Below are 24302 nucleotides of genomic sequence, written 5' to 3' on the forward strand. Positions count from 1 at the left end.
TGCCAGGTCATCATTTCCCAAGAGACAGGAGGAACATTTTTTCCTCCTATGAGACTAGATCACGTTGTCTCCTGAAACAATTGCTATTTGACTTGGAGAGACATGCTTGCTTGCTTCTTAAATAATTAGGAAGGAAGTTAGCTGCGATGCTGGTTGATAGAGAAACTGAAGTAGGAACCCCCCTGCCCACAATAGCCTTCCTCAGCCTGGGAACCAGGGCGCAGTCCTCCCCTTGGCCTTGGAAGTGCTTCAGTAGCCTGTGGACAAAGTCTGAGGCCCTGGAGATGCAAGACCCAGGAAGGGAGAGAAAAGCAAGGTCTCCTCTCCCTGTGGGGAGGGAATGGAGCGTTCCATAGCAGGGGTGGATCCCTGAGCTGGAAGGCTGGATTAGGAGGGGGATGGAGAAGAGAAAGCTCAGGAGACCTTGGCTTAAATGGGACTCTCTACCATCTGCTCACCAACTTTCTTCCAAAAAACGTAAGGCTAAATTTTGTTTTATTTATGTTTATTTGTGTGTTTAAATAGGTAACAAATACACATGGTTAAAAATAAAAATTAGAAAAAGAAAAATCCGGAGGAAGTCTCTCTCCCACCTGTTCCCATCCCCCGCCACTCTGCAACCCCTTTCCCAGACATAGAGCCACTTTTCTTGATTGATTTCTCACGCACCTTGCATTGTTTCCGCATATAAGCAAATATTAGCATATGGCCTTATTTCTCCCCTTATTGCGCAAAAGGCATCGTGCTCTATATATCCTCCTCCACGCTTTTCTGTTCTTCACTTAGCAGTATAGCCTGGAGGTCTTTCCATATCAGTGTAGTGAGAGCTTTTGTCTTCTTTTCTACGGCTGCACGGTATTCTGCCATGTAGACGTACCATACTTCAATTAACCGGATCTGTTCTGATGAAACTTGGTGGTTTCCAGCATGATACCATTGCAAACTGTGCTGCAATGAATAACAAACACTACGTGTATCTCATTTCTGACATGCGCTGGTATATATGTAGGATAAATTCCCAGAAGTGGGTCAAAGGGTATATGCACTTTTTTTTGTTTTTTTTTTTGGCCATACTCCATGGCATGTGGGATCTTACTTCCCTGACCGGAATCGAGCCTGTGACCCCTTGCCGTGGAAGCATGGAGTCTTAACCACTGGATTACCAGGGATATGAGCACTTTTTGATTTGAATAAATAGAGCTAATTTGACCTCTACCTAGATTGTGCCATTTCCACCAGCAATGTATAACAGCCCCTGTTTTCATTCAGTGTCATCCACAGAGTATATTGTAAAATCAGCTCTCAAAGTTCCCAAACTAACGATGCCTGTGGCTTGGGATAGGAATATTTATGTTGAAAACATCGGCTAACTTCTATGATGTGTTTCTTCTCTTACTTATCATCAGCTAGTAATTCATATACCACCTGCCCAGTGGGTAAGGTGTTCAGATACAAGCTGTTGACTCCTTGGCTAGGAGAGGAGGAATAGACCATGGATGTGGTTGGACTAAGTGTCCTGAGATGCTCCTTCCATCCTGATTCTGTGGTTTGATACTGTGTCTCTTCCACTGATCTCATCTTCTTCTTCCCTCCCAATAAAATTTACATGTTGGAGTCATGTTCTAAAACATTTGGTAATTGTTTTCTGCAAAGGCACACTTTGATGTCTAAGTACGCGTCAACATTTCATGGACCAGCCCGTGGCGGAACTGACTGTGTGAGTTTCCTTTTCCTCGCGTGATGGCCAGGCTGAAGGAAGACTCGCCTGGGTGTGGAGCAGAGCCTGGTGAGTTTGGCAGCCCTTCCAGGAGACATGTTTTGGGAAACAATTCCTTTCTCACACAAAGCAGCCCAGCCACCAGAGCAGATCCATTCAATGGCCTTGAGCGCTGTCTGAAGTCCCTTGGGAATCAAGCCAAACACAAACACAGGGTGTTTCCTCCATCACTGCCCTTCAAAGCACTTTGCCTCTGGTATCTAATCAATCTTCATAGCAAGTTTTGGAAGGGAAGATTGTTTTCCTCATGTCATGGTGACTGCAAGTCAGGAAACATGAGGAGAAGGCAGGTTTCCTGTAGCTTTCCTCCCTTTGGTGCCTTGGGAGAGTCCTGCTCTGTTTCGCCTCCAGCTTTTCTCTCTGAATCTCTTGGTGGAAGTTTGGAGGTCAAGATCATGTTCTCTCGTCTATGAGCCGAAGGCCCTCTCCCATAGCCACTGGCAACTCAGCTTTTGCACTCTGTCTAAACACTAGTAATGTGACTTTGGGTAAGCATAAGTCTTCGTTTGAGCCTCTGTAAGATAGGAATAGTAATCGGCATGTCATGGGATAATTGGGAAGATAAAATGAGATAATGTACATGAAGATGCTTGACACATCAGAACCAGAATTAATTCAGTCAGGGAAAACAACCAAACCAACCAACCAACCAACCAGCATCATTACCATCATCAACAAAACGGTTTGATCCAATCAGTTCAGTAGCCATCAGAAAAACATCCCAACATATCAGACAGGAACTTTATAGTCCCTGGCTGTCCCTGTTGGGTGAGTTGCTGTGCAAAGCAGTGCCGCAAAGAGTTTGGGCTCTGCAGCTGGACGGTCTGAGTTCAAAGCTTGCCTCCATAACTTCCCAGATGGGTGACCTTGGACCAGTTACTTAACTGCTTTGTGCCTCCGTATCCTTGCCTGTAAAATGGCCATAATAATAGCACCTGCTTTGTAGGACTGTTCTGAGGACAAATGTGCTAACCCACCCCAGGCACTCAGCTCAGTTCCTGGTACCTGAGAAGGGCTCCATCACCATCAGATTTCTAGAACTGTGCAAACCTGGCCCAACTCCAGGGTAACGCTGTTTCGTGGAATGGTCTTTCTCCATAGGCACGAAAAATTGCTAAGAAAGGCACTTAAGATTACTACAAATTAGAACCACAAGAGGAGCCAGAAAGAGGCTTGATTGTGTTGTGTAATGCTGTCACATGTAAACTGACTAGTTACATACCTGCCCTGCAAAGAGCAAGTGTGCTCGGATGAGGATGGGTCAGCAAAGGATTCCTTTCAATGTCTTTCAGCTCACGGCACAGCTGTCTTGCAAAGGCTGGACAGGACTCTGGGCTGCAGGACAGCAGAGCAGATCATAAATCAAAGGCGTGCTCACTCCTACACAGACAGCGGGAGAGCCTGGTGCCACAGGACATGAGGTCCCCTCTCCCCCAGGCAAATGAATCATCAAGGATCACCGTCACATCGCTTCTGTCATCAGCTAGTTATAAGGAAAGGCCAGAGAGTTTGGCAAATTCTTACTTGAAAAGAGATCTCTTTGACCCATCTGAAGACTCTCAAAATGGTGAAGGGCATTAATCAAATTGTTTCTGATTAGGAGCATGTGAAAACTAAAAGGCACAGTTGTAGCCAAACAACTTGAGGCAATTCTTAGCATTCATATGGGATACGTTAAAAAGTCCAGGAGGGGCTGGGGAGCAGGGGACGGGAACACGATGGTCACCGGGTTACAGTGGCCGGGGAACGTGTGTTAATGGTAATGAAATCAGCTAACGTGTGCTGATTCCTTACTGGGTGCCGCACCCAACTTGAAGCACTTTGCACCAATCCACTCCTTTAAAATTCTCAGCAACCTCATAGGTAGGTACTATTATTACCTTCATTTCTGTTTTATAGAAGGTAGAACCAAGGTACAGGGACTGTTTGAGGCCATCCGGAGTTTGAATGAAGGCTGTGTGAAGCCAGGACCCAACTCCCTGCTGCTACCCTGTCCTGCTACCTTGCTGGTGCCATCATTAGGGTGGGATGTGGGTCACTTGGTGGCTTGGCAATGAGTCTTCTTTTTTTTTTTTTTAAGAGCAAACTTAAAAAATGTATATATTTATTTGTTTCTTTGGTTGCGTCGGGTCTTAGTTGCGGCAGGCAGGCTCCTTAGTTGTGGCTCACCTGCTCCTTAGTTGCGGCATGCATGTGGGATCTAATTCCCTGACCAGAGATCGAACCCGGGCCCCCTGCATTGGGAATGGCAGTGAGTCTTGATCAGGGAAACAGTGCAAGCTGATGACCAGACTGTTCCATCTCAGAGGGACGCCTCTAAACCCATTAACATTCCCCTCCCCCTCCCCCCCCCACTTCCTTCCTCTCTTAACTTGTCAATATGGACAACTTAAATATATACACATCATTTGCTTTAACAATTATCAACCATTTTCGACCCCATTTTATCTACCATACCACTTTTTTTTCCCGGAGTATTTTAGAGTAAATCCCAGACATCATGTCATTTCACCGGTACATACATGTGTTTAACAGATAGGGGCTTTTTAAAAAACATAACCACCATGTCATTATCACACCTAATAAAATGAACAACGATTCCTGAGAAATATCATCTAATATCCAGTCCATATTCAAATCTCCCCGATTGTCGTAAAGACGTTTTTACAATGGATTGTTCAAACCAGGATCCAAACAAGGGCCTTCCATTGTATTTGGCTCTTATACTTCTAAAGCCCCTCTCTCTTTAAAAAAAAAAAAACCTGTTTATTTTGGAATAATTTTAGATTTATAAAGAAGTTACAAAGCTGGTACAAGAGTTCCTGTATACCTTTCACACAGTTTTCCTTAATGTTAATATCTTAGGCAATCATGGTGCATTTGTCAAAGTAAGAAATTAACGTGAATACATTACTATTAAGTAAATTTCAGAGTTAATTCAGGTTTCATCAGTTTTTTTCCCACTAATATCTTTTTTTTCTGTCCCAGGATCCAATCCAGGATACCATAGCATTTGGTTAAGTCTCTTTAATCTAAATTTTGATCTAATTTATTTTTTTTCCTTCATGCCCTTTGTGTTCGGGAGAAACCAGGTCAACTGGCCTGGTGGACATCCTGCCTTTGGACTTGGCTGATTGCTTCCCTCTGGTATTGTTTAACATGTTCCTCTGTCTCCCGTATTTCCAATAAATTCATAGTTAAACGTAGAGGCTTCATGAGATTGAGGTTCCATGTCTTTTTGAGACAGGGATTCTTCGTGGATGATGCTGTGTTATTGCATCACCTTATGAAACATAATGACTGGAGGTCCCACTTAAGGGCCTGGCATGTCACAGGCGCTCAATACATATTTGTCAAATGAATCAGCAAATCGATGATCCTATATATGTCGGAGGTGGACCATTAGCGGGTGAGGGAGGAAGGAAGGGGCTCAGGACAGGCTGTGTGGAGAGTTATCCTAGCTGTTTCTCTCATCATGATCTGCGCAGTGATTTGTAGTTTCCGTCCCCAGCATGGATTTACCCCCTGAGTTCCAGGCCTGTCCTTCCAGTGAAATATCCTTCTTGGATATCCTAGAGGCATATCCACATTCAACGCATCCCCAAATGAATTCCTTTTTTCTCTCACCCTCGCAGCCTGCTCCCCCGTTCCCAACCTCAGTTCATGGGACTTCTAGAAGTGCAGTATCGGTTGTGACTAAGAGCCTGGACCCTGGAGTCAGACTGCCTGGGTCCACGTCCCTGCTCTGCCTGTGACCTCTCTGTGTCTTAGTTTTCCCATCTGCAAAATGGAGATAACATTGGCATCTGCCTCATTAGATTGTGGGGAGGAATGAAAAGAGCATGTGGATTAAGACGCTTAGGACCATACCTGCATCCAGGAAGCGGGGGCTGCGTGTGGTACCCGCTATCACCCTAATCATCACTCAGTCTCCTGAGCAGATACCCAGAGTCATTGTAGGCACCCCCTCCCCCTCCATGGTCCCGCTAATCCAGCACCACCCAATAGAAATAGAATGTAAGATTTAGACGTGATTTTGAGTTTTTAATGGCCACATTAAAAACATTTAAGAGAGAGAAAAGAGAAAAAAGAAAAAAAACATCTGAGAGAAATACAAAGAGTTAATTTTAACACTTTTATTTAGTCCAATATCTCAAAAATATAATCTCAACATAGAATCGATATAGAAGTTATTAGTGAGGTATTTTACATTCTTTTTTAAAATTAATTTATTTTTGGCTGCATTGGGTCTTCGTTGCTGCACATGGTTTTTCTCTAGTTGCGGCGAGCGGGGGCTACTCTACGTTGTGGTGTGTGGGCTTCTCATTGTGGTGGCTTCTCTTGTTGCAGAGCACGGGCTCTAGGTGTGCGGGCTTCAGTAGTTGTAGCACGTGGGCTCAGTAGTTGTGGCGCACAGGCTTAGTTGCTCCGCGGCATGTGGGATCTTCCTGAACCAGGGCTCGAACCTGTGTCCCCTGCATTGGCAGGTGGATTCTTAACCACTGCGCCACCAGGGAAGCCCTTATTTTACATTCTTTTTAAAATTTTGAACTAGGGACTTCAACTAGAAGTGCCTCAACTAGAGAGCCTGCGTGCTGCAAACTACAGAGCCTATGCGCTTTGGAGCCCACGTGCTCTGGAGCCCACACGCTCTGGAGCCCACGCGCTCTGGATCCCATGCGCCACAACTAGAGAGAGAAAACCCGCACGCCACAACTAGAGAGAAGCCCACACACCACAACAAAAAGATCCCGCGTGCTGCAACGAAGATCCCACGTGCCACAACGAAGACCTGACGCAGCCAAAAATAAATAAATAAATAAAATATTAAAAAAATTTTTTTTGAACTAACTCTTCAAAATCTGTTGTGTATGCCAGATGTGTAGGCCATCTCACTTTGGACCAGGTGTATCTCCAGAGCTCAACAGCCACAAGCGGCTGGTGGCTACTGTGTTGGGCAATGCAGCTCTAACTGGGCAGAAAGTTTGGGGGATTCTCTCTAATCTGCTCCCTTGTCACCATCTCCACTTCTAGTCAGGTTTCTGCAAGAGCTTCTGAACTGGTTTCCCAGCCTCTCACCTTCCCTGTGCCTGTTTGCTCTACATCCTGCAGCCAGAGAAATGTTCCTAAAATGCAAACCTGATTATTTCTTGTCCCTTGTTTCTTGAAACTCCTCCAGGGGGCTCCATTCTCTGCAATTAGACAGCTTTGGCCCACTAAGCCCCTAATGATGTGTCTGGGCCGGTGCAGCTGTACTGGCCTCATCTCTTGCCCTCGCCCACATCTTCTCTGCCCCTGCTCCTCCTTTCCCCTTCTGTGTACTGTCCCCACTTTCTCTCGGGCAAACTTCTACGCGTCCCTAGGTCTTAGCTCACATAGGGCTCTTCTGAGACACCTTTAACTGCCACAGGCTGGTCTAGCAGCCAGTCCCTCTCCTGAGACTCCCTACACACTCCATGCAGGTGTCACACTGCTTGTATCTGTGGGTTCACTTATCTGTCTCCCCAAGTCCTCTGGGTCCTGGGCACTGAGCCATGCACTGTTGCATCTTAGCTCATGCAATTTCCCAACCCTGTGTATATGGCTTGCTCTGGGATATGTGCTGGTAAAGAAGGAAGCAGTGAGAGATGATTCCAGAAGGGTAGTTTGAGGCCAGTTCATGAAGGGCTTTGAAAAATGCCAGTTCAGAGAGTTCAGACTTTATTCTGTAGGCAATCGGGAGCCATGGCAGGTGTTTGAGGGAAGCAGGCAGGGCATGGGGTGAGGCCAAGAGGGCCTTTTGGTCTGAGCATCAGGCTCAAAGTGAAGTCAAATCTAAATCCTTGGCACCCTCTGCAAAGTCCTGGAGGGCAATGATATGATCTGCATTCTAGAACCATCTTTTCTGAAGGTCACTTAGGGAAGGGTTGGAGAGAGGAAGTGAGGAAGAGAACCAATACACATGGAGCTTCCATAGGCCCAGTTCTTTTCAAATATTATCGGTATGAATGTATATAGGTATGGATTTTCCTAGTGACCCTGGGTGAGAATATTCTTTCCACCTCACAGAGAGAGAAGGAAACTGAAGTTCAGGGAGGTTAAGAAAGTTGCCCAAAGCACCCTGCAGTAAGTGTCTGAGCTGGGGTTCTGTTGGGCCTGGATGCTTGCTGGAGGGCCAGGAGATGGCAGTGGGGACACCAGGGAGAGATTCGGGCGGGACCAGGCTGGTGCTGCACCCTGAGCCCCACCCTCACACCAGGTGGGTAGCAGCCTCTGGATAGCACCGAGAGGTGCACGCTGGACTTGGGGGCTGCTTCCCCCCAAGATCCCATGGCGGGGTCCCTCTGGGTGGCTCTGTGAGGGTGTCCAGGCCAGCCTAAAAAAAGCCTGTGTGTGGAATCAGACAGTTGTACAGGGCTTTGAAACAGAACGGGTCACTTTCTTGGTCCCCCTCCTCCCCATAAGATTTTGATTAAATTGACAGGGTCTTCTGGTCACAACCAACGCCTTAGCTTTAATAGTGCCTTAATTTCAAAATCCTTGAAAGAAGTTTTGGCTCTCCTTAAGCATGAAAAGATTTTCCCCCAAAGCCTTTAATTCTGCAGTCATCTATTTTTCCAATCAAAGGCAATTCCATGGACTGTCGTGGTCTTAATTAATGACTCTGTAATCAGAGTTCCACTCTGGCTGCTTTCTCACGCCCCTCCCCTTTTTTCCTGGTTTCTCAATGAAGGGCTTATCTAGAACTTGTCTCGACTTCAAACAGATATTTCATGATAGTAAATTGAAGTGAGTTTTTAAAAAAATAAATAAATAATTTATTTGTTTAGTTGTTTTTGGCTGTGTTGGGGCTTTGTTGCTGTGTGCGGGCTTTCTCTAGTTGCAGCGAGTGGGGGCTACTCTTGGTTGTGGTGTGCGGGCTTCTCATTGCGGTGTCTTCTCTCGTTGGGAAGCATGGGCTCTAGGTGCGCGGGCTTCAGTAGCTGTGGCTCGCGGGCTCAGTAGATGTAGCGCAGGAGCTTAGTTGCTCCGCAGCATGTGGGATCTTCCTGGACCAGGGATCGAACCTGTGTCCCCTGCATTAGCAGGCAGATTCTTTTTTTTTTTTTTAATTAATTAATTAATTTTTTGCTGCATTGGGTCTTGGCTGCTGCGCGTGGGCTTTCTCTAGTTGTGGCGAGCGGGGGCCACTCCTCGTTGTGGTGCGCGGGCTTCTCATTGCAGTGGTCTCTCCTGTTGTGGAGCACCGGCTCTAGGCATGTGGGCTTCAGCAGTGGTGGCACGTGGGCTTCCGTAGTTGTGGCTCGCGGGCTCCAGAGCGCAGGCCCAGTAGCTGTGGCACACGGGCCCAGCTGCTCTGCAGCATGTGGAATCCTCCCAGACCAGGGCTCGAACCCATGTTCCCTGCATTGGCAGGCAGATTCCCAGCCACTGCACCACCAGGGAAGTCCCTGGCAGGCGGATTCTTAACCACTGCACCACCAGGGAAGTCCCTGCACTGAGGTTTTATCAAGTGGAACAACCTTTTCATTCTCTTTGTTTTGGGTCTTGGTATCAGTGCAAAACCACCCTTAGGGAACATGGTCTGCCTTCCTCTCTGCTTTTCAGCAGAAGATGCCTTCCGAGAGGCACTGGGAAGGTGTTTTCGATTATATGCAGCAAAGACCAACATGGTAAATCCTTATAAGATGTTGGTGGGCTGGTATTTACGGGGCTATCTGGAGACTTCTGGTTTGAAGATTGCACCTGACAATCCTTTCTTAAGTTAGGATAAACTCAATTTTGGATAGAGATGTGAGTGGGGTAGATACCAGTCTCTCTTGAAATGAATGGCAAGTTCCTTCTTTGGTCTGGTCATCTGTAGGAACCACCTGACATTTTCATTTGTGCTTCTCTCTTTTTCTTTGTCACAGGCAAAGAAGGAAGAATACAGAGTAAACAATTGTGTTGCTCAGGTTCCCAACACTGGCCCTCCTCTTCCTGAGGGCTTGGGAAAATGAACCAAGTGGTTCATTGATTTACTCAGATATCCAGCTAATATTTATTTAGCTTGGACTGAGTGTGATGCTGTTAGCCCCAGGGAGACAGAGATGGGTGGGAAACTATCCTTGTTCTTAGAGTGTGTAATGTGTGGTAGGGGAGACAGCAAACATGTTAAGAAGTAACCATGGCAAGTGGAAGTGTGTGTGGACTAAGAAGGTTGTGGAAAGACCTCTGGGAGCACAGGATGGGTATCAATCCTAGTTGGGGGGATTTGGTGACGAGGTGCATCCTGAAGAAGGCTCACCAGGAGGAGACTGAGTGAGGATGGAAGTGTCTTAGTTCATTTGGGCTGCTATAATATCATGAACTGGGGGGATGATAATTCTCATGGTTCTGGAGGTTGGGAAGTCCAAGATCAAGGTGCCAGCAGATGTGGTGTCTGGTGAGGGCCTGATTCCTGGTTTATAGAGGGTCATCACCTTGCTGTGTCCCCACATGGCCAAAGAGGGGAGGGAGCTCTGTGGGGTCTTTTATAAGGGCACTAATCCTATTCATTAGGGCTCCACCCTCATGACCTACTCACTTCCCAAAGGCCTCATCACATTAAGGGTTAGGATTTCAACATATGAATTTGGAGGGGACAAAAACATTCAGTCTATGCCAAAAACATGCCAGATAGAGAGAACAATCTGTGCAAAGCCATAGGCAGTGGGAAAGATTTCGGCCTGTTGAGGGAATGCAAGTGTTGCTCTGTGGCTGGAGCATGGGGTGGGGGTGGGGGTAGGTGGAAGTGGGGGTAGTGTGGCAGCAGGACAGACAAGGAAGGCAGGATGGGAACAGGTGGCAGAGGATGCACTCAGGGATTCAGGCTGACAAAGGCCCAGCCTGGAGAACATCTGCTGTGGCAGGGACAGAGAAGGCTTGGAGAGAACTCATACTCTTTCTTTCCTCTTTGTCCTGGACGTGGCACAGCTCCCTTCTGCGCAGAGCTCACTGGCCAGAGCTAGTCACATGACCTTGCCTAACTGCAAGAGAGGCTGGTAAGGGAGGTTTTCTTTGTGCCCAGAGATGACAGGAGATCCAGATGTTGGTGAGCACTGGTAAAGTCTACCATACTTATTCATGCCTGTTCAGGGAAAATTCTACAGTTAATTAAATCCCTTTCTTGTCTCTGAGGTTCAAGAATCATGGTCTCAGGGCCATAGGTAGTGCTTTCTGCTTAATTATAATGTTTCTACTAGGTGCTACCCCACTCTCTGGCTGGATCCCGCTAGTGATGGGGAACTCACCCCTCAACCCACCATGCAGCTAAATCCAACTGTGGACAACCTATTTCAAAGTTCTTCCTTATATTCAGCTGGCATCTTCCATCCATTGGCCCCCAATTCATCCCTGTGACTCAGAGAACAAGTTTAATTCTTTTTTCCTGCATGTTTTTTTTTTTCCCCTTTCCTTTTCTAAGCCCAACGTCTCTTGTTACCTACCTGCCCTGATGGCTCTCCTTTTCACTCACGGTTTGTTTTACCAACAAGCTCTCATGTAGGAGCCCCAAGTGCTGAACTGAAGAACTGGGCAGTGGAGGGGGTATGGAGAACCAGGGTGGGGAACCCTGAGCAGATCCCCCACCACAGACCCCCAGCTAGGGGCAGCTAGGGAGGGATATCATTGACATGGGTTCAATGTGTCTAAACCCCCTACATCTTCATGCCTGTGCGAGGATAAAGCTTGTTAAGCCAACACTCCCCAGGTGTTGCGTCTTCTTTATTTTATAGCTGTAATGGACTGAATGTTTGTGTTCCCCCCAGATGCCTATGTTGAGATCCTAACCTCCAAGGTTTTGGTATTAGGAGGTGGGGTTATTGGGAGGTGGTTAGGTCATGAGGGTGGAGCCCTCCTGAGTGAGATTAGTGCCCTTATAAAGGAGACCCGACAGAGCTCCCTTGCACCTTCCACCATGTGAGGACACAGTGAGAAAACAGCTCTCTGTGAACGAGGAAGCAAGTCCTCACCTGGCTACGAATCTGCTGGTGCCTTGATCTTGGACTTCCAGTCTCCTGAAGTGTAAGAAATAAATTTCTGTTGTTTTTAAGCCCCCTTGTCTATGGGATTCTGTTATAGCAGCCAGCCAGAAAAAGACATCTCCTTTCTTCATTTTTTCCCAGTAATCTCATTAAGTTCTTAGGGAAGCATTTGTTTAGCTGTGGCTGCATTAGTCAGCAGTCAAACTTCTTATCACCACATTTGAGTTGGGCTTTTGGCATTGGTAGTTGGGCAGACTCCATGTTTTTAGTGTTTTTTAGGTTTTGCTTTTAATGCTTCATTTTCCCTTCCAAATTTGTGTTTAAGATCATGGGCTATGGTGGTAGCCATCTAATTTGCTGTCTACTTTGTGTGTGTGTGTGTGTGTGTCATCATTTCTTTATTTCTTTCAAGAGAAGACAGAGACAGTCGACTTGCTAAAGCCATACGTGAATGTTAATGCAAAAAAGACCTAGATGCATGAAGTATTTGTCTTAATTTGCTGTCTTCTGAACATCTATTTCACTGCCAAAGTTTAGGGAAACAGGTATGCTGAGCAAGGAAGTGTTCCCTTTTATAGGGTTGGGTGGAATTTTGCGGGTGTCCAGGTAAAGAAGAAAATTCAGAGTCGGCAGCTTCCATTATATCCACATTCTCATATTTTGCCCCTGGCCAAGTACAGAAAGTTTGGAGCAAAACAAAGAAGGCCCTTTGTTGCAACTGTCCCACTACGTTGAGTCAATCCAGCCCATTCCTGTGCTGGCCTGGGATCTGGAACAGCTGGGAGGATGGGCTGCTAAAGAGATCAGTATGAAAACCAGGCTGTCCCTACTATTGCTTCCCTGAACTTCTGGGAGAATTGCAGGATCCATGTCCTGTAAGGGTACTCACGGGGGAGGGGCAGATTTCTGTTTTAGATTAACAGGAGGGTTTATCATGCCAGAAGGTCAGTATTTACCTTGGCTTCAGCTTGATGAGTATTTACTTCTCCGTTCAGTTGGTCTCTCTGCTGACTTCAGCAGAAGTGAAGATCTGCTTTTTGTCTGCCCAAGAGGATGCTGACTGATATTTTCTTATCAGAAGGGCCTGGAAACATAGCTGCGGAGGAGCCCACTTCTCTAGTGTGTGTGTGTCGGGGGCTTTGTCTACCTCCACCAAGAAATCTGATCCCTCTTTGTACAAACAACCCCGTTTCTAAGGCGCTTTTGAACTTACAGACGGGGGAGAGAGCACAAGATCGCAGACAGATCACTTCTCTCATCTCCTTGTATGATGAAAACTGGGGAGATTCTGAGAACCCTGATTGTGTCAGAGTTGTGGTGAGAGGTCGAGGAGTTAAGGGCTCTGTGGCGCCCTGCTGACCCTCATTTGTCCAGTTTCCATTTTATCGAGGTCTGGGGGTGGGGGCATGCTGTGTGATACCTGAAGATCACCAAGGAAGAGAGGAGGAGGGAGCCAGAACTACGACCCCGGTCCCAGCTCCAAGGCTTCACTGCTTGATTGTGGCTTCTGTCTCTCCTGGGGCTTTAGCTTGTATTTGGTGAGTGCCGTGGGCACAGTATAGAAATACAGAGACCAGTGCTCGTGTGGAGTTTGGATCAGGGGCCAGCCGGGGTGGCTGACGTTTGAGGAGGCGCTGGACCTTCTGAGGGCACCAGTACGCCCCTCAGTTAGGGGCTGTTCAAACTTTCCCGCTTTTGCCGCCGCTCACAAGTATGTTTTATCTTGAAAAATAATGCAAATGGCGCATTCTGTTCAATACTATTCCCGTATTTGTTTTAAAATAAAGTTTCATTTTAAACTGTCAACCACAGAGAAAGATGTACCAGATTTATCCCGGGGCTCCAGAGTCTCCTGAGAAAGCTCCAAGCACTCCTGGGTATGAGCCCACTTGGGGCTTTGAAAAGGGAGCCATTCTTCAGTTTTATCCTTCACCAAAGCTCTGCAAATAATAATCATTAACATTTATTGAGCATTACAATGTGTCAGGCACATGATTCCAAGCACTTTGTGTGAATAATTCATTGAATTCTTTTAGCATACCCATACATTAGGTACAGTTATTATTCTGATTTTACGGACGAAGAAGCTCAGAGAGGTTAGGTAACCTGTCCAAGGTCACACAGCTGGTACTGGTTGGAGTTTGACTCTACTACCTGATGTCCTCTGGGGGTGAGGGAGGGGTTAGAATGTGATACCACAGAAACCTTCTCCATTCTTCTCGGCTCCCATGGCCCCCCTTACGGGGCTGCTGCCGCTGGAAATCTTGCCTACAAGCGTGATGGCTTGCTAGGGTTGGGTTTATCCACAGCTGCCTTGGTGATAGGAGTGGAGGATAAAGGGAAAGTGAATTATAGAAGGCCACAACTGGAAAGGTCTTCAGAGACAAGCCACTCCACTCTTCATTTTACAAATGAAGATGCTGGGGAGGACCGGAGAGGGAAGGGGTTTACTCCAGGTCACCCAGCAAGTCAGCAGGGGCACCAGGAGCAGACCTGGGGCTTCTGCATCTGGGTGGTGTGTGTGATATCACATTTCTTGATTTTCTGCATCTTTGTCTTTTTAATCCCTTGCCCTCTAAATGGAACCTACTCTTGTTTGCAGAGTTTTCTCCAGACTGCCTGCTGGCTTTTTAAAAAATTTTTATTTATTTTTGGCTGCGTCGGGTCCTGGTTATGGCACGCAGGATCTTTCGTTGTGGCACGGAGGTTTCTCTCTAGTTGTGGCAGGGGCTCCAGGGCACAAGGGCTCAGTAGTTGGGGCGTGTGGGCTCTCTAGTTGTGGCGTGCAGGCTTAGTTGCCCCGAAGCATGTGGGATCTTAGTTCCCCGGCCAGGGATTGAACCCACGTCTCCTGCACTGGAAGGCGGATTCTTAACCGCTGGATCACCAGGGAAGTCCCTGGTGGCTTTTGAAGGAAAAAAAAAAAAGCCCATTTTAACGCTTCCTAAAGAATAATGTAAGCAGCCTGAGGGTGAGAACCATGTTATTTGCTTCTCTAAGAGCGTTCACTGCACCAGGACAGTGCTGGACACGCAGAAGTTTCTCAATACATGTTCACAGGGCCAGAATGAACTTTTTGTCCTAGAAGTGAAATAGAGGACCAAACTAGACCTGGCTTAGTCCTGAAGTTTCTGGGATGTATTAATTCTTTTCCTAAAGCTGTTCATCCTGAAAGAATCCTGCAGTTACAGAATAGTGGTATCCTTTCCTGTCCTTGGTCCCTCTAGCTTGGGTGCAGCCCGTGGCACTGGAAAAATGAATTTAAGATAAAAACTAAATTCTTGTTCCCTTACTGCAGTGTCTACAGCATAAAGCCAATTTACAGCAACGTGGAATTCCTCTGGTCTTTAAGATCTCACTATGCAAGTAAAGGAGGGAAAGGAGGAAGACAGATGCTTACAAATTCCTGGCGGGGGGTTGGGGGGGAGGATAACCTCATCATTTATTGGGTGTTGGAAAACAGCCCAAGGAACACAGTTCAGATTCCTTTTGGGGGAGGCACTGAAAATCCCCTGATAACCCGAATTCTCCAAATCTTTTAGGCCTTGAGAAAACGATGGAGGACAAGATGAAGGAAGTGGTCCTAGGTGCAAGTGACGTTTCCCATTAGGGGGCTGTCCACTCTGAGATGGACTGTTCATCCCGATTCCTAGATGGAAACTCTGGACTTGGGAAGTGTGGAAGTTCCATTTAAAAGGCCCAGGCAGGGGACTGCAGTCCAGTGGTTAAGACTCTACCCTTCCACTGCAGGGGGTGAGGTTTCAATCCCTGGTGGGGGAACTAAGATCCCACTAAGATTCTGCATGCGTAGTGGCCAAAAAAAAAAAAGAAGAAATAAAAGGCCCAGGTAGGATTTGAGGAAATTGAATGGGTGGTTTGGGGAGAGGATAAAGGGGGTTGGAGATGATATCTTGGGATTTGTACTCAAGAGGGTACATAGGGGAAATGTACATATGGATACATATTGGGATATGTAAACAAGAGGACAAAAGCCCTGGGAGCGGCCCTTTCCCTCCACATTTTCAACAGCATCTTCCGGTTCTTCCTTTAACAACAGTCCCACAGTTCTTTTACAAAATGGGTTGCAGTCCACGGAGCACTTCCATACTTGATGGCTTCTCTCCAGTCCTACTGCCATTTTACGGACTAGGAGTTCCCCACTGTTAGCAGGGACAGAGCTGGCCTCAGGACCTCTGCCAACCCTTGGTTGCTCTGGGGAGAATTAGAAAAAGACTTTCTCCCTGGGGGAGTGGGGCACAGGATGGATTTCAGGTCCCCCCTGCTTTGTGCTGGGTACAAGCCCTATGGGGATCCTGTGGTCCAGAAAAGACCAACTTGGGACCAGGCTGGCCTTGGGCTCAGTGTGCGATCTGAGACCCAGCCTTCCCATCTGTAAAAGGTGGGATTGTATTACATCTTCCCCCAGCTCCTTCCCAGATACGATGCCTCATGAATCAGTGAGTCTAGGGACAACTTCTCACCCCACATCAAATGCTTCCTTCCTTCCCAGCTGCTTCTCAGCTTAGAGAGACAGCTGGCAAGGTAGAGGCTGGAGGTGAAAGGAGGATAGAATTCTGGGGAAGTCTGGGTGTGCAATGGTTTGGTCAAAAGAGCCTTGGACAAGGAGTGTGTATTTTTTCTGCTTAACTTTTTTGAGCCTCAGTTTGTACCTCTGAAAAATGGAACGGCATCACCTTATATAGAGAGCAGTGCTGTAGGGATTAAACAACATTGCCCAGGTGAACTTGCCAGACACAGAGTGGGTGCTCCGTAAGCACTTGCGACCCGAAGAGGGTTTGGTTGGGAAGGTTCTAAAGAGCGTGTGTTTGGGGACCCAGGCACAAGATCTGGCTTTCGGGGCGCGCGGCTCCCCGGACCCCCAGCGGAGGAGGAACCCCAGCTCTGCCGCCACTGCCGCCTCCTCGGCCCCGGACCGCCGAGGGTTAATGAGAAAGCCCCACGCCCCCTTTGACGGCGCAGAGCCCACCTCGCCGAATTTGAAAAGGCGGCCCTGAGAGGCGTGGGCGCCCCCCAGACATTTCCAGCTCGGACCTGCGCTCCGCTCGCTCACCGGCGCGCTCGCTCGGCTCCCGGCGGGGGCCGCGGGTTCGGTCCGGCCGTCGGTGCGCTCCCGACTGTCCTCCCGCCCGGGACTCCGGGTCCCTGCGGGCGGCAGCGCAAGATGAAGCTGGCCCTGCTTCTGCCCTGGGCGTGCTGCTGCCTCTGCGGGTCGGCGCTGGCCACCGGCTTCCTCTACCCCTTCCCGGCCGCAGCCCTGCAGCAGCACGGCTATCCTGAGCAGGGCTCCGGCTCTCCCGGCAGCGGCTACGGGAGCCGCCGGTGAGTAGCTGGGGGCGGCGGGACCTGGGGGCGCGCGGCAGCCCGGGGCTGGGGGCGAGGGGAGGTGGAGACAGTGGGGGCTGGGGGCTCGGGGCGGAGAGACTGAAGGTGCGGGGCTGGGACTGCGGTGGTCTCTGGCCGCGCCCACCCCCACTTCCTTCCCTTGCTCTCCCAACCTTCGCCCCTTCGGCTCCCGAATCCGGATGGAGGTGGCTCAGACCTGCGGCGGGGGCGCGCGAAGGGGTGACCGTGGCTGGCTGGGGCTCGGTGGCTCGGTTCCTGGACGTTTACCGGCTCACATGGCTCCGCCGAGCTCACCTGCGCGGCCGGGGCTTTGTGTTGGGGAGCAGGTTCCCGCGATGCCAAGGCCTTGCATCCGGGCCCCCTACTCTCACGCCGGCCGCCAGGGACACCGGAGGGGCGATTCCGTCCGGTCTTTGGGGCTGGGCCCGCGGAGGAGCCTCGGCTGCGGCTCCCCAGCCACCTGGGAACGTGGTGCCGGCTCCGATCGCATGAGTCCGTGGTGGGGTCGGAGAGGGAGCAGGGTCACGGAGCCCGCGGTGCCCGGACCCACCCGCGGCCTCCTCCTCCGCCGGCAGGTGGCGCCCTGGCCACCCCAGGACGGTTAGGGCAGCAACTTTTCAATCCGTGGTTGAATTCCCCCAGAAAACGCGTTAAGTACTCAAGTAAAAGTTGCCAAATCCCTGTCTGCGTAACTCATTCGAATTTAGCTTTTCCCATTTAATAGTAATTACGACTCACACGGCTGTAATAGCCTTCTAGAACACACAACATGCATTGGTAGCATCCATCTCTTTTGATCCTAACACCACCCCAGGGTTAGCTATTAGAGTATTATCTTTCCTTTAACGGAGGAAACTGAGGCTCAGAGAGAGGTCCCCAAATTCGGTGGCAACTCAGGGCTCACCTCTTGTCTTCTTTCTCCAAATCCTGTGCTTTCTATGGCCCCACTCTGCTTATCGTTTTTGGAGCAAGGTCCATAAACCTTGCTCCATAAGGTCCCGGTTCTTCTGTCCTCCATGGTGTTTACCAAGCTAGGGAGGGCTACCAAGATGAATTCTGGCAACGTCTTGTATCAAGGAGACGGGGATATTTTGTGTTGTGAAGAGCGGTGCACTTAATGGCTGGATAAGGCGGTTCTCAGAAGAGCATTTAAAGTGCTTCAGGAAAATTTTGCATGCAATTTTATTTCCTTCATTTTGTTTGGAAGTACTTCTCCCAGGCTCCTATTAGTATTACTCTCCAAACACCCACAGTAGTGTGGACTCTGCATGCTTCTATAGGAGCATATTTTAAAAACTCAGCTTCTCAAATCGCAGAATGATATGTATAGCATGATCTCACTTATGAAAAAAAATTCCATCTATATCTAGATATCTATCTCTCTATCTATCTATATATATCCAGGAAAACAGTTGGTAGGAAACCATTTTTGTCAGTTACCTATAGGGAGAGACCTGGGGCTGGACTAGGGGAGAGTGAAAGAGGACTCCCATTTTTTCCCTCTGTTTGCTTGTGTCTTGTTTGCATGTTTTACAAGGAGGGTCTATTCATGTATTACTTTTGTAATTCAAAAGTGTGTGTGTGTTGGGGGCTGGGAGTGGGGGTGGGGTGGGGGGTGGAGGCTCCTGCAGCCTGGACTCTGCATGCAGAGAGGGGCCAGAGGGGAAGTCCATGAAGGGAGCCAGTGAATGGGGACGGGGGTTCTGGCGTTCGGTGGGCTGGAACTTGGGGACTCCAGAGACACTTGGAAAGGATAGTTTTAGCACAAATAAAAAGAGACCCAAACAAGTGTAATCTTCCAGAACTCTTTCTACCAGGCCGGGAGCAGGGAGAAGGTATAATTAGATTCAGGGAGGATCTGGATGAATTTGTGGAAAACGGATTTCTGAATAGCATATTGGGAGGTGTTAGGACTTGGGGCGAGTTCCAGATGCTTGAGTTGGGTGTTCCGGACTGTACCTGAGCCCTTCCATGCAAAGCCCTGCGTGGGCGCTGCAGGCACCTGATTCGGGTCCGGGCAAGTTATGGGCTGGAGCTGGCCTGGTGTCACATGTTCCTGTGTGTTATTCGCTCCAGAAGCGGAAGCCTTGGGGACGGCGTTTGGCACAGGGTTCTTCACAGCTTTGGCCTCTGCTTGGCTCCATACATGTGTTTACAGTGGCTTGGTTCCAGCTGATGGGCAGGGCTATAGGGCTGTTTCTTGACAAATAGTTTTATTTCATGGTTATTGCTCCTGTTGGCAGTTTGTGTTCTCCTTTCTCTCTCTCTCTCTGTGTGTGTGTGTGTGTGTATGTGTGTGTACCTGTACCTACCTTCCTGGGCTGGGTGTCTGTGTCTAACACATGCTGGGGGCATCTTGCTTTGCCCAGGGATGCTCTGCTCTGGTCACCTCCATCACAAGCCCAGGGTGGGCCCCTCTGATGAAGCTATTTTGGCAAAAAGAAGAGGACCCCAATTCCTTAGAGGCCTGATTCCAGTAGAATCTTGCAGCCCTGTGTTTGGGCCACTCATGACTTTTGTCATCCACAGTGCTGTTAGGATGCCAAATAAAAGCTAAAGGGAAGTGTAGCGTTAATTGACCAGCAGGGTTGCACAAGGATGGAGCCTCTCAGCTGCCCAGCCCTTCTTCCCAGAAGAACTTCCCAGTATAAGGATAACACATTGGTGAAACTCTTTAATGGATGTATATCTCACTCTTCTCCCCGCCTCCCTCCCCCGATCATTCCCTCCCTCCCTTTCACAGATGGTGATTAGAAGTCTTGTCTGTTGTCTGCTCCTCATATCTGTATCCAACCCTAAAGGGTCCAACATAGCAGCAAGTCTTCCGGGCACGAGGAGTGAGAACCAGAAAGGGGGCCCTGCACCCCATCTGGGGTGCACATCTCCCAGCTGTTGATGGAAAGGTTTTAATTTGGATAAGAGTTAATATTCTTGGAGTGGAAATGTTCTTCTAAGAGAAACCGGAAGAGTGGTGGGACCTGCCTGGATTTTAAGCAGAGGAAGGAATGAATACATCCAGAGGGCTGGTTCGTGGGCCAGGGGATGAGGGACAGAGTTGCTTTGTGCTTCTGCCCTGAAGAGTGGCACGCATTCCATAAACCTATTCCTTCTGTACAGGACCCGAGGCATGAGAACAAAGAGAGACCACATACTACATGGCTGAATATCTACAGGTTATGAATCAAGCTAACGGATGGTTAAATAAGTAGGTCCTATCCTCTAACCTTGATGAGTAATACCTTCACAGTGACCTGGAAAGCCAAGTTCAAATGAGGAATTCTTAGACGCTTTAGAATCCTCTGCTCTGGCAAGTGGTGGCAGGGGGAAGGCTCCCCATGGCCCAGCCATCTTCACTGCTTTTTGACCTTCAACTTCCTGTCCACTTATTTGTTGTTGTGTCTCTTTAGTCTTTTTCATTGTGGGAGAGTCCTCTCCTTTAAAAGAAAGCATTTCCAGGGACCTCCCTTGTGGTCCAGTGGTTCAGACTCTGCACTCCCAGTGCAGGGGGCCTGGGTTCGATCCAGGGGGTCAGGGAACTAGATATCACATGCTGCAGCTAAAGATCCTGTGTGCCGCAACTAAGACCCGGCGCAGCCAAACAAATAAATACTTTTAAAAAATTAATAAAAGAAGGCTTTTCCCCCTGCCATTGACTTGGTGAAGAAGACCAGTTGTCCTGTAGAATCCCAGGTTAGATTTGCCTGACTGCTTCACGGTGGTGTAAATAATTGGATCCTCTATGCCCTGTATCTCTTCTACGTTAGAGATTAGGTGTAAATGTTTGATTAGATTTAGGATCTTTTTTTTTTGACGGTGGTGGGGGAGAACAAGAACGCTTTATAGTTGGTCCAGTGGATCGTGTTATATCATATCCGGAGGTGTTATGGATTGAACGCTTATATTCCCTCCATCCCGCAATTCATATGTTGAAACCCTGACTCTCAATGTGATGGTATTTAGAGGTGGGGCCTTTGGGAGGTAATTATGAAGATGAAGGTTTAGATGAAATCTTGAAGGTGGGGTCCCCATGATGGGATTTGTGCCCTTATAAGAAGAGGAAGAGAGACCAGGGCACCTTTTCTCTCTTTCTCTCTCCTTCCCATGTGAAGACACAGAGAGAACTCTGCTGTGTGCAAGCCAAAGAGATGGTCCTCACCAGGAACTAAATCAGCCTTGATCTTGGACTTTCCAGCCTCCAGATCTGAGAAATAAATGTCTGGTGCCTAAGTCACCCAGTCTCTGGTGTTTTGTTATGAAAGCCTGAGCTGACTAATATGGGAGAGCATGACATTTTTTTCCTGGAGAGCTGGGTGTCAAACCTTCACCAGAATACCACTGCCTATAGGTTCCCTCCTTCTTTGCTCTCTTTACTTTGCAATTTGTTTTGAAGAAACTAGGCTTTGATAGCGTTTTCCTTGTTCAGGATTTGTTTGATTATATCCTCATGGTGCCTGTTAACGTGTTCCCCTGTCCTCAGTGTGTCCAGAAAATTGGAAATTGGATAGGGAGGCTCGATTGGATTTTGGTTCCTTCTCCTCCTTCTTCTTATTATTGTTTGTTTGGGCAAAATTACCTCTATGGTTGTGTAGCATTCTTCCATTAAGAATCATATCAGGGGGCTTCCCTGGTGGCGCAGTGGTTGAGAGTCCACCTGCCGATTCAGGGGACACGGGTTTGTGCCCCGGTCTGGGAAGATCCCACATGCCACGGAGCGTCTGGGCCCATGATCCATGGCCGCTGAGCCTGCGCGTCCGGAGCCTGTGCTCCGCAACGGGAGAGGCCCACAGCAGTGAGAGGCCCGCATACCGGGAAAAAAAAAAAAAAAGAATCATATCAGGAATCACACAACATCTTGTCATCTCTCCTCTTGTGATGTTAACAGGTGTTGATGATCACTGCCTAGGTCATTATTTCATTAAGGCTTACAAAGCGGTCCTATTCTAATTCTGACATTTCTTTTTCATTTAATTACTGGAATACTTGCATAAATAATTTCCCGCTTATCTACTATTTGTAGGGAATCATGTTTTGAATTCATTTTTGATTTATCTTTCCATTGTTTCATTTCGCAAATGTAAGTGTGTGTGTCTTCTTTCTTTTTAAAAAGAATTTATTGAAGTTTCGTTGATTTACAATGTGTTAATTTCTGCTGTACAGCAAAGTGATTCATATGTATGTATACATATACATAATGCTTTTTTATATTCCTTTCATGGTGGTGTATCACAGGATCTTGACTATAGTTCCCTGCGCTATACAGTAGAACCTTGTTGTTTATCCCTTCCTTTTCTTCTTATGCAGAGGTGCTGCACTAGTAGCACTGTTCTGCACTTGGCTTTTTTTGTCTCACATTGTACTGTGGAGCTTGCTCTAGATCAGGGCATAGATAGCTTCTGCATTTATTTTGTTTTTCACGATTTAAAAATTTGTGGTGAAAATACACATAAAGCTTACCATCTTAACCATCTTTAAGCGTACAGTTTGGTGATATTAAATACATTCAGAGGGTTGTCCAGCCATCACCAGAATGTTCATCTCCTGCATTCATTTTTTTTTTTTTTGGCCACGCCCTGCGGCTTGCGAGATCTTAGTTCCGCGACCAGGGATCTAACCCGGGCCCCTGAATGGAAAGCGCTGAGTCCTAACAACTGGACCTCCAGGGAATGCCCTCCTGTATTCATTTTTGTAGCTCTGTAGTTCTCGGTGGTACCACGACTGTAGTTTTTTCAGCAAGTCCCCTACTGATAGACATCGTGTTCTTCTAACCTTTTGTGTCACGTGTAATGCCATAATAAATAGCCTTGTGAGTTATTCATTTCATATTTTTGCAAATGAATCTTTAGGATGCATTTTTTTAAAGCGGATTTTCTGGGTGAAAAGGTAAATGCACGCGTAATTCTGCCAGATAGTGTCAAATTTCCCGCCATAGAAGTTAACACCATTTTGTATTCCCATCAGCAGGTTTTTCTTGGGATACATTTGAAGATGACACTTCAATGACGCTGGGTCAAAATAGCATTGTGGGGATGAGAGCGGCCTTCCCTGGCCTATACCACCTGCCAGCCCGACCCACTCCTCACATTTGAGGGGTCTGGGGCAAGGTTACAGAGGGAAGCCCACACAGTGTATGTCTAAATATTTAAAAGATATAATTCAAGCTTATGAACTGTTAAATAAAATAAATTCTGTCATTGGCCTTGACAAACACACCCTTCTCGTGACCTGGGGGTGGGGGTCGAGGCTCAGGTTCAGAAGTCTTGCCTCCATGAATTTTGTGTGGGAACTTGGTGGTGCAGGAAGAGCCGCCTTCCCCTTCCCTCCGTGTCCTGCCAGATACCTCGCCCTGGTCAGGCCTCACCCACACCCCGTGGACACTCTAGTCCAGCCCAGAACTCCCTCTCCTTACCCTGACAACTGCCACTTGGCCATACCTCCTGCTTGAGTGTGCCCAGCTGTTTGGGGAGGGAGTTCCAGGCCCCTGGGTACCCACCTTTGTTCCATAAGGGGGGCTGTGGTCTCTGGAGGGTCACGTCCCCTCGGCCCCATGGTCTCCTCGCCCTGTGGGGTGTGGTGTGGCTGGAGAGGGCCCAGATTGGGGTCCTTGAAATCTCAGTGCCCAGGATGGGGCTCCTCTCGCCCAGGTTTAAGGCAGTTCTGGGGGGATGTGGAATGAGTCTTGGGGATGGAGCAAGGACACGTGTGCCCTGAATCCTCAAAAGTTGGACAGCCTTTCCCCAGAGGTCCACGGTCAAAAAAGGCTGCGTCGTGGTGACAGAGCTAAGCTGTGTCCAGATGTTCACTTCCCATGTCCTCCCTGCCACGTCCCCCGTTAGACTGTGAGCGCCAGGTGGGACAATCACCCGCCTGTTTGTGACCCAGCCCAGGACCCAGAAGAGAGTCGGGCTCTGTCGGTTGTGTGGAGTGAACCGGATCGCATCCACCGAGGACCCACCAAGGCCCTGAATCCAGAGCGGATGTGGGTCCCACGGGGGTCACTTTGCAGTCCCAGTGGCACGGGTCACATACTCTGCGTGGATGTAAAGACCCCTTTCGGAGATGCCGGGGAGCTTTGGGGAAGGAGGCTTCAGGGTGGCTCCCAGGGACGTGCTTGTGCTGTTTTAGAAGCACAGCTCTATTCTGGCCTGACGTTGGAGTATTTACCCATTTTCAGACTATTC

At 48.3% G+C, this 24302-nt stretch overlaps 1 protein-coding gene across 1 annotated transcript in view; it reads left to right on the forward strand.

The window, feature by feature from the left end:
• Window positions 1–16807: 16807 nt before the first annotated feature.
• The window catches only part of COL26A1 (collagen type XXVI alpha 1 chain), a 173244-nt gene continuing 165749 nt past the window's right edge, over window positions 16808–24302 (forward strand). Inside the window, exon 1 of the mRNA XM_024745284.1 lies at window positions 16808–17100. Within this exon, the coding sequence (XP_024601052.1) occupies window positions 16943–17100 (158 nt within the window). The 5' untranslated portion in view covers window positions 16808–16942. The remainder of the gene's footprint in view (window positions 17101–24302) is intronic.

Source organism: Neophocaena asiaeorientalis, unplaced genomic scaffold (genome assembly GCF_003031525.2).
Source record: "Neophocaena asiaeorientalis asiaeorientalis breed wild unplaced genomic scaffold, Neophocaena_asiaeorientalis_V1.1 scaffold461, whole genome shotgun sequence".
NCBI classification, from domain to species: Eukaryota; Metazoa; Chordata; class Mammalia; order Artiodactyla; family Phocoenidae; genus Neophocaena; species Neophocaena asiaeorientalis.